This window comes from Silene latifolia, chromosome 9 (genome assembly GCF_048544455.1).
Source record: "Silene latifolia isolate original U9 population chromosome 9, ASM4854445v1, whole genome shotgun sequence".
Classification (NCBI taxonomy): domain Eukaryota; kingdom Viridiplantae; phylum Streptophyta; class Magnoliopsida; order Caryophyllales; family Caryophyllaceae; genus Silene; species Silene latifolia.
In genome coordinates, this window is record NC_133534.1 from 75,284,612 (window position 1) to 75,298,861 (window position 14,250).

The 14,250-nt window shown below is 31.2% G+C and overlaps 1 protein-coding gene across 1 annotated transcript; it reads left to right on the forward strand.

Annotated features, from left to right (window-relative positions):
* The first annotated feature begins 11,413 nt into the window (after nucleotides 1–11,413).
* Nucleotides 11,414–13,092, forward strand: LOC141601219 (uncharacterized). The gene is made up of 2 exons (XM_074421483.1): nucleotides 11,414–12,076; nucleotides 12,190–13,092. Exons 1-2 carry the CDS (start codon nucleotides 11,414–11,416, stop codon nucleotides 13,090–13,092), a joined length of 1,566 nt encoding a protein of 521 aa, XP_074277584.1.
* Nucleotides 13,093–14,250: the final 1,158 nt, after the last annotated feature.

The window sequence follows — 14,250 nt, forward strand, 5'->3', positions numbered from 1 at the left end:
ATTTGCTCTATACAATTAAGTTCTTATAACAATATTATACTCCGTATTAGTATTATGAATTTTCTTTGCATTTGTCCGCTACCGTTTGGGTCATTTGAGTACGTATTTTCCATTTTTCAAGTATAAACTAGTCTTGTACCCGCGAAAATCGCGGACTTGTTCTATTTGTCCCATTTATTTGCTTTTGTTGACGTCCATCTTTAACTAAAATATAAAATTTTTTTTTTATCGCGAATAAGCTATAAACCAAACATTTGTAAATATTTACTTCTTTTACATTATTTTTCATGATCATAGTAATATAGATAGAAGTTTTAATTTGAATTTTATTTCCTTATATTTTAATACATGTTAATATTATTCATGAATATTTTGTAGTCAACAATTTAATGTAACTAATTTTATAACTATAAATGTTTGTTTAATTTTTTACAAATTTGTTATTTTTATGTATTTATGATGTACGTCATAAATAATTAAGCTAAAAACGACTGCGTCGTTAGGTCGATAAACAAAGCACTCCAAGATCGCGGTTACATATCTGATAGGGTTTTTTAAGAAAGTTAAATAGATACTATTAATTTAACTTTTCCTCAAAATCTATACTTTTTATCAAAAATATACATGTAAAATAGAGAATCTCGCCGATGATGAATGGTGATGCTTTGTAAGCCAACTAAAAGAGTAAAAAATATGTTTTCGTTTTTCACATTTAGATCCAAACATGTAATCTCCACTTTTTAATAGCCTCCTCACAATCAATAATCTACAAATTGAGATAGTTAAAATTAAAATTAAAATTAAAATTAAAATTAAATAAGCATCATCTTAATTACAAAACTAACTATACAACTTATTAAACGTTTAAAATTTTAAAATCTTAAAAGATAGAAATATGGAGTACTTTTAAGAAGATTATGAACGTTTAAATCACATGCACATATACACCTTATTTTTCACTTTTTCGCAAGTGTGCTAATTACAATATTTAAGATGGTTTTGAAATAAATCAAAAGTAACAATATGAGAAATTGTGAAGCTTTATAATCCAAGTTATTGGATTTTTCATTTACCATATATAAGACCTTTTACCTACTATCTTTATCACTAATGAGGAATTATATGGATAAATTTTACGATTTAAATTTCAAAAAATGAGAGTAAATTCTTAATTTATTTTTGTAAATTAGTACATGATCTTATGGTTTCCACTAAAAAATATTATTAGTAGCTTCATAATCCAAATTATTAGACTTTTTATTTACTACATATAAGACCTTTTAACTACTATCTCTATGGTTAATGAAGAGTTAGATGGATAAATTGTACGATTTAAATGATGAGGGTAAATTGTTAATTAATTTTTATAATTTAAATCATGATCGGTATTATGATTTCCATCAAAAAATATTAGTAAATCTTATGAAGAATTTAAATAAATAAGTCTGATGTAGCCTTAATATTAACCAATATAAAAATGACATGTGAATTAAAATTAGATGTTTTAAGTAGCCTTTTAACTATATTGTATTTTTTTTTTTTTACAAAAACAGAGTTATAAAAAAACAATTTACTAAGATCCTCTAAATTCGAATTAAAAACTAAAAATGTTTTATTTTTATATCAAGTGAGACAATTACGTACCAAATAAGTTTTAATATCATTAGAACATGGTTCAAGGACGGATATCAAGTTTTTGTTCAACTAAATCCTTCTGTTGCCTACACATTTCCCATGTAGTTTTTTTTTACACACTATGTTAATATTATGAGAAGACAAAGGAAGCATCACCTACAAAAATAGAATAAGAAACAAACATACATTTAACGGTAATTCAATTAATCTTGTAAGAGGGTTTACATAAAGATAGTATAAAATAAATCTACCACAAAGCGATATTAGTGGATAAATTACAAAAAACTATGCATTTTACAATAAGCTTATATAAATTACACAAACAAAACTCGTAGAACATACCTTATATATAATGTAATTAACTGCACAATCCAACTTTGCAATAATAAGAAAATTGTACCATTCCATCTGCAAAAATAAATCAAGGTGAGAAATACAAATTGACATCAATAAAAGTTATTTAAACAATACCAAATAAAACACAAATCTTATGTATGATATAACTTTATTTTTTTCACAAAATGCAAATGATTAATAAAAATTATATGCAATGGAAAGTTTCAATAACATATGAATATGCCAAAAGGTTAGAAAAAAAGGGTAAAAAATAAAAGTACTTATTTTAAAGACTTTACTTATATTAACTTAGCATCAAATAAGGAATTAAATTTTAGGGGGAGAAAGGAATCATCAAAAAGAAAAAGGAAGAGCTAAAGAGAAAATGAAGAGTTAGAGATGACTAAGGGGTCATAAACGTGATAATAAGTATTCTATCTTAATTCTATCAATGAATATTATTAATTAGTCACATATTATCAAATGAAAGTTTCTTAGTGATTCTACGCTGTCGCATGTCTTATACATATGCTCAAGGTAGCCTTTTTATATTATTGTATAAATATGACATGTTGATTATGATAGTTAATTTAGCATGCCTTTAAGTTATATATATAGAATTTGTATTTAGATTACAGAGTTATTGATTTTATATACATAAATATGGAGCAAGGAGAAATGTAATGTAAAAAGTTTGCATGAGAGTGGTTTATAAATTATCTTATGAAATTAAAATAAGACATAGAGTTGATGGTTGATAATTTGGCTTAGTTTTTAGCTATATTTATAGATTATTATTATTATTATTAAATCCACTTTGCATGAGAGTGATTTAAAAATTATCCTATGAAATTAAAATTATCTAAATTTAGTTTTTACCATTAATTATGAGAGTAACTTTTAAATGTGGAATTGATAATTTTTTTTCATGTGTACTACTATGCTAGTAATTCCACGTGGACTATATTTTGCCACGTCACAATTAATTATTGCCATATCACATTTGTCTACGTGGCGTTTAATGTCTAGCTTTTTAATAATATCATTATATATATATAAAAGAATCTTGATAAAAAGCTGAGGTGGCGCAACCAGAATTCATAATTAAGGCAATGAAGCCCTCTCCTTCACTCTCAGAATCTGAGTTTTTCTCAGCCAATCAAAAGTAACCATATTGACATGTCAACTGACATATCAACCATTTAAAATCAGCAGTCAATTTACCCTAGAAAAACGTCCCATTCAAGCATAAAAACCGTGTTATTTATTGCCAATTTCCATTTAAAATCAGCAGTCAATTTTCCCTAAAAAAACGTCCCATTCAATCATAAAAACCGTGTTATTTATTGCCAATTTTCCCTAAAAAAACGTCCCACTCAAGCATAAAAACCGTGTTATTTATTGCCCCAATTTTCCATGAAAAACTCAGCAACCAAATTTCAATTTACACATAAAAACCGTGTTATTTATTGGCCCAATTTACACATAAAAACCGTGTTATTTATTGCCCTAATTTTCCATAAAAAAACGTCCCATTCAAGCAGCTTCAGCCCAATTTTCCGGAAACGTCCCATTCAAGCAGCTTCAGGCCAATTTTCTAGAACAAACCCAATCATCAACATAGCAATTGCAGACCTAATTAAAAAAAACCCTACTAAAAAAAAGGCCATATAAATTACATTTAAAACAACAAACTACATAAATTACACATAAAACCTTTAATCTACCCTATTAAAAAACCGGAAAAAAAAAGCCATATAAATTACATTTAAAACAACTACATAAATTACACATAAAACCCTTAATCTAGCCTATTAAATAAACCCTTAATATACCCTATTAAAAAACCCTCCATAATTCTTTATATTCTCCACAAACCTCTTTAATTCCCATTCACTTCCTCTTCATACGTTCCACATCCTTCTCCATCTTTCACCTGTAAAAAAAAAAGAAACAGTAAAATTATTCTCAAATTATTCTCAAATGGCCATGACAAATGTTCTTACTATTAGTCAACTCAAGTATGGAGTTAGACTTACTCAAATGAATGTTAGGGTTGTTCACAAATGGTCCAGGCCAGAATTTACCAACAAGAACAAGAAAGATGATAAGAAGAAACTCGATGCCATTGAACTATTATTTGTTGATTCACAGGTATGTCTTTTTTATTTTCAAAATATAGAGGTTTATGTATATAATCAAATTTCCCAACAATATAGATCTTATACCTTAAAAAGTTCGAATTTTGGTACTTCATTTTTGATAAGTGCATTCATTCATATCTTATGTTTCCTTCCTATGTTCTTTAATGTTATATATAAATCAACATATAAATTTGCATCACTTGAGAAGCATTTTTCAAAAATTTGTGTTGATTTATATATAACATAAGCCTGAATAGACAAACAGTCAGATAGTATATTAGTATGATTCTTCAGTTTCACCCTACTTACCTGGCTGCCCTTAACCAACACGCCCCTCTGGTCAATTTTCACCTAGCCTATCCTTAACCCGTCCCAGACCCAAATGTATGACACCCCTATGATAGAGTAAAAGATGTAGAATGTTATTACTCTTACTTTTTCACTTCTAGATTGTCAAGAGCATACATAATTCACCTCATAAATGAAATACGCAAAGAATTATCGCATGGTTCAATATTTTCTTTTTTTCATGGAACATACTATGTTACTCAGAAATATTAAGATGGCTATACCTGTATCATACATTCTGGAATGAGCTGATTCTGGAATGGAAGCTCTAAATTGGGTCTTTACTGCTTCTTCAACCTACAATAAATGAAAATAAAGATGAATATGGCACTATTAATAACTAAAATGTCTTCCCAGTTAAATATGGGAATAAATTGGGTCTTTACTGCTGCCAAATCTAAAAAGGGAACACAGTTATAATCCTCTTTCTAATCAATTTTTTTTAATAGAATGATGTTATCCAAGCTACTATTCGGAAACAATTAATTTCCCATTTTGGATCACAAGTGTGTGTTGGTGTGGTGTACACCATTCGCAACTTAACATAGATAACAACACGGGCTTAGACAAGGCAACCCCTCATCCATACCGTTTAAAGTTTGAGTATTCAACAAAAGTTCATTCCACAAATGATCCATCGATTCCAATAAGTCTATATTGATTTGCAAGTTTCAACGACATCTTGGAGGGTAAAATTCCGAATACACATTATATAGGTATGTCTCTGGAAATTTAATATTTATTTTGGAATTTTTATTTTCGAACTACTATTTATTTTTTAAAAAAATATTTCATTTTTTACCTTTGCAGATGTTATTGGAAAGCTGTATGAAATTGGTCCGATAACAGAAACTCCAAACAAATTTGCATGCCGTACAATTAAGCTTGAAGATATTCAGTAACCACGTCTCTATTTTGGATTGAATTCAAAATCTTTCGCCTTCATAATTTTTATATATCTTAAACTAAAATTTTTTTCTTTAAAATTTTGGGGAACAAAGCTTTCATGCACATTATGGGATCCTTTCACGGTTCAAATACCCGATATCATTACCAAACTGCCCAATCCAGAACAGTCAAAGGTCATTGTCATCCAATGTGTTCAAACAAAAAAATATGAAGGTACTATAACTCATTCTTTATATCATCAAAATAATTTGAATGTTCATATAAGTCTCTAATATTCAACCTCTTATACATAATTTTTTAGGTAATTGGCGCGTCCAAACAACTTTCAATGCTACTGTTTTTCAAGTCAATCCCGACATACCGGAAGTCAAAGATTTTGAGCAAAGGTATAACTCTTTTATATTTTTTTCCGACAACTTTAACTAACACATTGTTTTATACAGTTACCTTAATTATATGGTTACTTTACGCTAACTTTTTTTGTTCAGTCTTTCCACTCCGGCCGCAAGCAACTCTTTGCAAATTATTGACGTGACCGACGACGACGAAAATGATGACATGACATTTGATAGTATAAAGTCAATCAATGACATAAAAGAAATAAAGAAGGTACAAAAATTTCCCATGTCTTTATTTAATCAAAATTGTTTCCTGAACTAGGATGTTTTTTTTGTTATTTCATGTCTACCGAATACTATATTTAAATAACGTATTTTTCTTAGGAAGGTTATTACTACACGTACGCAAAAATAATTGACTTGACTGCACAGCTGGTTGGTACTACGACAGCTGCAAACTCTGTTGGACTAAGGCTACGAAAAATAACAAAGGGAGGTGGGTTTGTTCGAGACAGAGTTGTGACGGTTTTATAAATGGTTTTTCATCTAGAGTGCCCAGGTTCAACTTCCATAATATTTAGACTCCTCTTTAAATTTGTTTGTATTGTTTCAAAACTTCAAATCTGAGACTAATTTCAATTTTATTAACTGCAGATTCCAGGTTAAATTTCAGGTTTCTGACCCCTCTGATGATTTGGTATACTTTGTTGTATTTGATAGTCAAGTTCATCAATTCGTCACTGAATCAGCCGCTGAGATGCTATCAAAAATTGAAAAGGTTAACCTTTTATACTTCATCGTTTTCTCTTTTACCTCAAATTTCAATAACCGAGTTATTAAGTAAAAAAAAATGTGTCTATTTCTAATTTATATTCTATTTTTTCCATAGAGTGGTGGTGATCCACAAGACATACCTCGCGACCTAGAAGTGTTCCTTGACAAGTCATTTGTATTCAAGATTTATATACATCCTAAGTACAATGTGGATCACGGTAGTAATAGCTATACCGTTGCCAGTATGACTGCCAACCCTGACATTGCGCATAAATGGCATCAAAGATATACTGAAATTTTCAAAGTATGCTACAATTTTCTTAAACCTAATTCTTATTTCCATCAAAAATAAGATATTATATTAACCGTTTTACCTTTGACGTATTAATAGGCGGAGATGAATTCTTTTAAGTCGAGGCCTACACCTTTGATTGATGGTCAAAGTTCGCAGGTTATAATCTAAAAATTTTACCCTTAATTATATGGTGACTGATATGTTCACAATATAAGGCTAACTATTTCCTCTCTTTTATTTATTAGGTCATCAAGGAGTTGGTTGTTCATAGTGTTGACGTCGAGGTAAATATTTCATTTAATCGAATACTTAAAGTACGTACACGTATTTAAGTAAATATATCTAACAAGCTTACTATTTTTGATCGGGAGGAACCTTCTCAAACCGAAGAGAATAGCCCAAAGATAACTCCTCAGAAAAGGTCGTCCCCAGTTGCTGCTCTTCAATCATCTGATGCAAGCTCTGCAACTAAGAAAATCGCTATTGTCAAGACGGAGAAGTGATTTGATAATGTTCGATTTAAACTTTAGAACTCTTTTGGATGATTGTTGTTTTTTTGTAAGGCTACTTTTTGGTGAGATTGTGTTAACACCCGAACTTTGTGTTTTTCATTGATGGATTTAATACGGTGTAATGTTTACATTCTCTTTGAATTTCTTTTGGAGGAACTTCTTTTGAATTATTTATTGTTTGTCTTTTCATCACTAAACCTTTTGAATTTCGTTGGGAGCATTTTCATACCTAACATATCCTCTATGATATGCTACATTTAAACATTTACTCTTAATTTAAGAGTCACTATTATAAAATTGCCATCATTGAACTTCGATTATAATGTCACTATTAAAAAACTTAAAACACTTCTTATTTATTAAAATACTACTTTAAGAAATATTTAAAAAGAAAAAATTGTTTACATGTACCATTAGTGAATAACCCAATCATATGTTATCTTATTTGACAAAACCCTAAAAAAATTTATGATCTCTTAGCAAATTTTATTAGACTTGAAATAATTACAAGTTTAAAATTGGATGTCGCCTTTCAGAGTTTAATAAAATTGTCTAATAAATTGAGATAATGTTATGATAAAGAAAAAAAGGACGTCATTACTGATTTGAAGAAAAAATTACTGATTTCGAATAACCTGATTCTCAAAAGAAATAATAGAACTCTAAATTTTTCTCGAAATCTGTTCTCAAAAAAATGTTAGATATTACTAAATTTTAATAGTCGTCAAAATCTGTTCAATATTCTCAACCAATAAAAAATAATAATGAATGTGTCACGTTATTCAATCCTAAACCCTAAATAACAGTGTCTCACATTCATTGTAATTTAAGTAATTGTGTATGTATTTGGAATGTTCTACAACCTGACTATTACAATTCTACAACTCCAAAGCCCTACAAGTACTCTGGCTCCATTCAATATCACGTAATTGAACTTCTCACAAAAAAAGAAAAATTAAAAACCATCTCCATCCATGGCAGGATCTAAATCTGAACAACAAACAACAAAGAAGAGTAAAAGAAAAAGCATTGAAGGCGATAAAGGTTAGTTCATCTCTTCTATACTAATTTTACTTTTAATGAATCTCTAATCTAGAAACTGTTTGCAAATTTTTAATAATGAATTCATAAAGGCCATATATCATAAATAGGTAAACAATGTGAAAGTTTGATAAAAAGAATAATGGTGCAAATGCAAACTCATGACTGTCTTGCTGGATTAAAAACAGGAAAAAACAGAGCCATAATATATCCGACTATATCGATATTATCTTAAAGACTGAAACCAAATATTTTTACTGTAATATCCTATAATTTTCATATGTTGAGATGGAGGGAGTAGAATAAAAGGAACATACCACTATGTGTATTGATGGGCTATTGAAAGCCCATTATCAGTTGGTAGCATTATTCTGTATCATTGAAATGATTTAAAGATGGGTCAACACAAAGGAAAATCCCATTAATTTTAAGAAATTGGCGAAGTGCTGAAAGAATGCAAAAGAAATGGTACAGAGTACAGATCCAGAGAGTGAGGGACTGACGGTTGTGATACGTTCAATAAAAGAAATGGTGCTCACGAATTTCTTGGTCACATCAATCCATTTTTACTGCTGCCACAATCTAAAAAGGGAACACAGTTTGATAAAAAGAATAATGGTGCAAATGCAAACTCATGACTGTCTTGCTGGATTAAAAACAGGAAAAAACAGAGCCATAATATATCCGGCTATATCGATATTATCTTTTTACTGTAATATCCTATAATTTTCATATGTTGAGATGGAGGGAGTAGAATAAAAGGAACATACCACTATGTGTATTGATGGGCTATTGAAAGCCCATTATCAGTTAGTAGCATTATTGTGTATCATTGAAATGATTTGAAGATGGGCCAACACAAAGGAAAATCCCATTAATTTTAAGAAATTGGCCAAGTGCTGAAAGAATGCAAAAGAAATGGTACAGAGTACAGATTCAGAGAGTGAGGGACTGACGGTTGTGATACGTTCAATAAAAGAAATGGTGCTCACGAATTTCTTGGTCACATCAATCCATTTTTTAAAACAGAAAGACATTCAAATAGATACGATTTTACTGCATTCTGATTATTTTTTTTATATCTTTTAGATAGTCCATTTTTAGAGCTTCGTGAAATAACAAACACTCATGGGCGAAGAGAAACAACTACACAACAAAGAAAGGGTAAAGCACCACTTTATGCACATACCTCAGGTATTTACTAACCTTTAATTAATTTTCTAAATGCAATTTCAGTTTAGATACCCTTTACGAATTCTTCATGTATTAGCTACATAGTAAATTTTTATTTTCACTATTTTTGCAGCTGACCTTGAGAATATTAGACCCACACAAAAAACGACGTCAATGTCCAGTAGCACCCATTCACAGTTATAAATTGACCAATTTAATATAAACATGTTCAGTACTCCAATTTACAAAGGTATGTCATCTAAATTCACATTTGTTTTTCTTATATAACAAATTCACATTTGTTTTTCTTATATAACAAAAACGATGTCAATGTCCAGTAGCACCCATTCACAGCCAAGCATCAATTCAACCAAATCATGGTAAAACACCAATGGTTCAACCTCATTATGGTACGTCTCTCATTTTAAAAAAATTTAGTTATTTATACAAAAAAATACTGTAGTGTGTGAAGATGAGATGGATCATTGATTTTTATATAACAAAGTGAATTACCAATTTAATTTGTAATTATTTATATTTAATTTAAATATAATGTAAGGTACGTCTTTGTTGCTGCTATGTGACATAACAAACAAACAAGGACAAAGGCAATCATCAATTCAACCAAATCATGGTAAAGGACCAATGTTTCAATCTCAGAATGGTATGTCTCAGATTTAATGAATTTTAATTATTTTTATATAAATTTTTCTTATATATATTTGCAAAAAAGAAACCCATTTTCATAACCTTAATTATGTTACATGTTTACTTATATAATTTCCGACCACACATGATGTTATAGTGTTTGATTTCACGCAAGTATTTCAAACACCTCCACATATTCAACTGCAAACATCAATTCAACAAAGTAAGGGTAAAGCACCGTTTTATAACACCGAAAATGGTATGTTCCTCAGTTTAAGTATTTCTATAAAAATAAGTACGTTGAATATCACTGTGATTTTTATGTTACTAACTTATTTATTTATTTTTCTTCATTATCTTAAATTGACTAATTTTACTAAAGCACATCAACCACATCCAAATATTCAAAGTCAGTTGTCAATTCAGCCACATAAGGGTAAATCACCATTATATCAATCTCAAACTGGTATGTCTATCACTTTGTGAATTTGTTTTTAAATAAAGTATAGCGTTGAACAAGAAAAATTTTTCCTTTCCGTTATTTTAATAATGTACTCAACAATTTTTGTTGTTTTAAAAAAGCACCAGGTAGGACGAAAAATAAGCTCATGGCAGTCTCTATAAGCAACTTTTGGAATGGTAATCTACTTGCTACCTCTTTCAGAAAAAATCAACTTATAACTATTTGATTTTTTAAAAACCCAAATGTGTACATTAATTTTGTCTCATAGATTATGAGTTGGGAAAAGGCGTAAACGACTACCTACTTGCACAAACCTCAAGGAAACAACGGAAACAAAAAATGTCCGTGAAAAGATCCAATGCAAATTTGTTAGTTTTTACGGGCCATAATATATATTTAACCCAACAACAACGGGCAGCAAAGTTAGCGAGGGAAAAGAGGAAACTTATCTTATGTCAAAGAAGGATTGCCAAAAATTCTTCCAGCTCAAGACACACAACTCCGTCCAGCACCATCACATTTGGTAATTCTCATCAAAACCTTGCACTTTATACAAATAAAGGAAAAAAATTAACATTTACAAAATTTATACATTTGTACATATAATATTGAACACCAACGTTCGGTCAATGAAAATGAGATCCCTGGTAACACTTCACTACAGCTGCATTTTGAAAGACAAAACATGATCCGAGATATAGCAAGGGATCTTTCATCAACATATGAATCTTATGAAGCTCCAATAGGCCATATCTTGGTTGCAAAGAAATGGTAGTTCCTTGCGTAAGTTTGACAACATGCCATATCCGGACGTTGATATTCTTGCTACGTGCTCCAATAGGCTCTTGGCTGATGGGTTATCTTACGATAAAGATGCTTTGAAGAAGGAACATGAAGTGCTTACTTCTTCAATGACAGATGAACAGAAGTCAATTTATAGAAAATTTATGTTCTCCGTTGAAAATGGTCAAGGTGGTGTATACTTTGTTTATGGGTATGGTGGAAGCGGTAAGACTTTCCTTTGGAAAACCTTATGCTCTGGAATAAGGTCTAAAGGTGAAATCGTTATAGCTGTCGCTTCAAGTGGCATTGCAGCTATCCTTCTTCCAGGAGGGCGGACAACCCACGCCCGACTAAGCATACCTCTTAATGTCGATGAAAACTCCATGTGTCATGGAATACGACCAGGAACCGATTTGGCAGAGCTACTAATAAGGGCAAAGCTTATCATATGGGACGAGGCACCTATGGTTAATCGTTATTGTTTTGAAGCTCTTGATAGAAGCTTGAGAGATATCATGAGAACTTCACCGGAAGGAGACCCTGAAAAACCATTTGGAGGAAAAGTTGTGGTCTTTGGCGGTGATTTTCGACAAATCTTGCCTGTTATACCTAAAGGAAGCCGGCAAGATATTGTTGGTGCTGCTATCAGTTCTTCTCCTTTATGCAGATATTGCAAGGTTAGAACATAATGTCTATTTTATTTTACCTAAAAAATCTACTATAATGCTACGATGATTACATTTACTTAGTAATTCAATTCTGATCATCTTATTTAATTATTAAATGATAGGTTTTGAAGCTCACGAAAAATATGAGACTCCAAGTCGGAAGTGCAGAGTCAGACGTTGATGAAATCAGACAATTTTCAGAGTGGATTCTCGAAGTCGGTGATGGTTTAGCTGGTGGGCCAAATGATGGTGTAGCTAACATTGAATTACCCGAAGATATACTAATACAGCCTGGATTAGATCCAATAGCTACCATTGTAGAGAGCACGTACCCATCTTTAAAAGATCACCTAGGTGACCCTTGGTACTTCACTGAAAGAGCTGTACTAGCACCTACTCATGATGTCATCGAAGTGGTAAACGATTATGTCTTGGATCAAATTCAAAAGGAGGAGAAAGTTTACTTAAGCTCTGATGAAATCAGCAAGGAAGAGACCAATAGTGGGGTTCGGGAACTTTACTCTACTGAGTTTCTCAACTCTATCAGATGTTCTGGTTTACCCAATCATAGCTTAAAACTGAAAGTTGGAGCTATAGTCATGCTTCTTAGAAACATCGACCAAGCAAATGGATTGTGCAATGGCACCCGAATAGAGGTAAATCATCTAGGAAATCGAGTGATAAGTGCAACTGTTATTTCTGGAAGTCATGTTGGTAGCAAAGTCTATATTCCCCGGATTACGTTGATACCTTCCGACACTACGATGTTCCCAGTTAAGTTCGAAAGGAGACAATTTCCTTTAGCGGTTTGCTTTGCCATGACTATTAACAAAAGTCAAGGGCAATCTCTATCCCGTGTTGGACTTTATCTTCCTAGACCAGTCTTCACCCATGGGCAATTGTACGTTGCCTTATCTAGGGTTACAAGTAAGAAAGGTCTAAAAGTCCTCCTTCTAGATGAAGACAAAGGAGTGACCAATAGAACATCTAATGTTGTTTACAAGGAGATTTTCGACAAACTATAAATTTGTCTTAGATTTTTCTTATTTTGATACACTATTCTATTTTTGTTTGTATTAGAAACTTATTTAAAGTAATTTATCTTTTATTTTAATTAATTTGTTCTTTCATTTTCCTTTCTCATTTGTCTTATAAATCTAATAATTTGATGCAACTAAAATAAACACAATATTGACTATAATGTTACATTACGAAAAGCTATACTGGAAATAAGGATAAATTAAAAATCAACCACATAAATATATAGACGCCTAAAAAACAAATCTTTACTACACCCAACCAAACAAAAAAACAGAAAAAAACAATAAATAAACAAAAAATAAGACAAAACACATAAGTATTTTTATCTTAGAAACATTACAATCCCTAAACAACGTATAGAACGACATTGATCCAAAACAAAGGCCATAGCACTGTACGATTCACCACAGATACGGAGTAGGATCTAAACAAAATAATATGCTACCTCGATCTACTTATCTTCTTTTGGGTATAAGCCTATAAGTTTTAAAATCTGACTTCAGACTTCTATCAATGAAGCGTTAAACAACATTACTTCAAATGTCTAAGTTTGCAACTAAATCCTTACTGAGTACCACCGGGCACCGAAGGAGACAATGACATAGGCATAAGATTCCACACGCTTTCTAACCAATTAGTTAGATCTAAGTCGAATACTTAGGCAGGAGATTTAAATAGACTACCAAGCAGCCTCATTTAAATCTCTTTTCAAAAGGTGGACGAAGACAATCTAACAAGTTTGATCCTCAATAAGCTCAAATCCCAGCCCACTTTTCACCTCCTACCTAAGTTACAATTCGATTCACTTAATTGACTTAAAACTATCCTTCCAGAAGGCAAGCAAAATGAGAGATTTGATATTGTAACTAGAACCAGCACTTAGAGAAATCAAGATATTAGCTTAATATAAACATACTTGCGTTGTTGTGGCGGTTGTTATAACACCGTTAGAACCTAGACCAGTCAACACACTTGAATATTGATAAAATCTGTTAAACCAACTCAGGCGGCTGGTGAAGAATGTGGTAGTACTGCTCCACAAAGGCATTCCCAACAATCTGAGCGGCTGGAATATCAGCAGGACTCTCTGCCTGCATTGCTATCTGCAAAAGCATCAAAATAAGTTTGGAATGTGTGATGTG

What these genes read in the sequence shown, in the direction of transcription:
- LOC141601219 (XM_074421483.1), top strand. Translation starts at nt 11,414, where the DNA reads ATGCCATATCCGGACGTTGATATTCTTGCTACGTGCTCCAATAGGCTC. An exon ending in CTTTATGCAGATATTGCAAG is followed by an intron (nt 12,077 to 12,189) that starts GTTAGAACATAA and finishes ATTAAATGATAG; the next exon opens with GTTTTGAAGCTCACGAAAAA.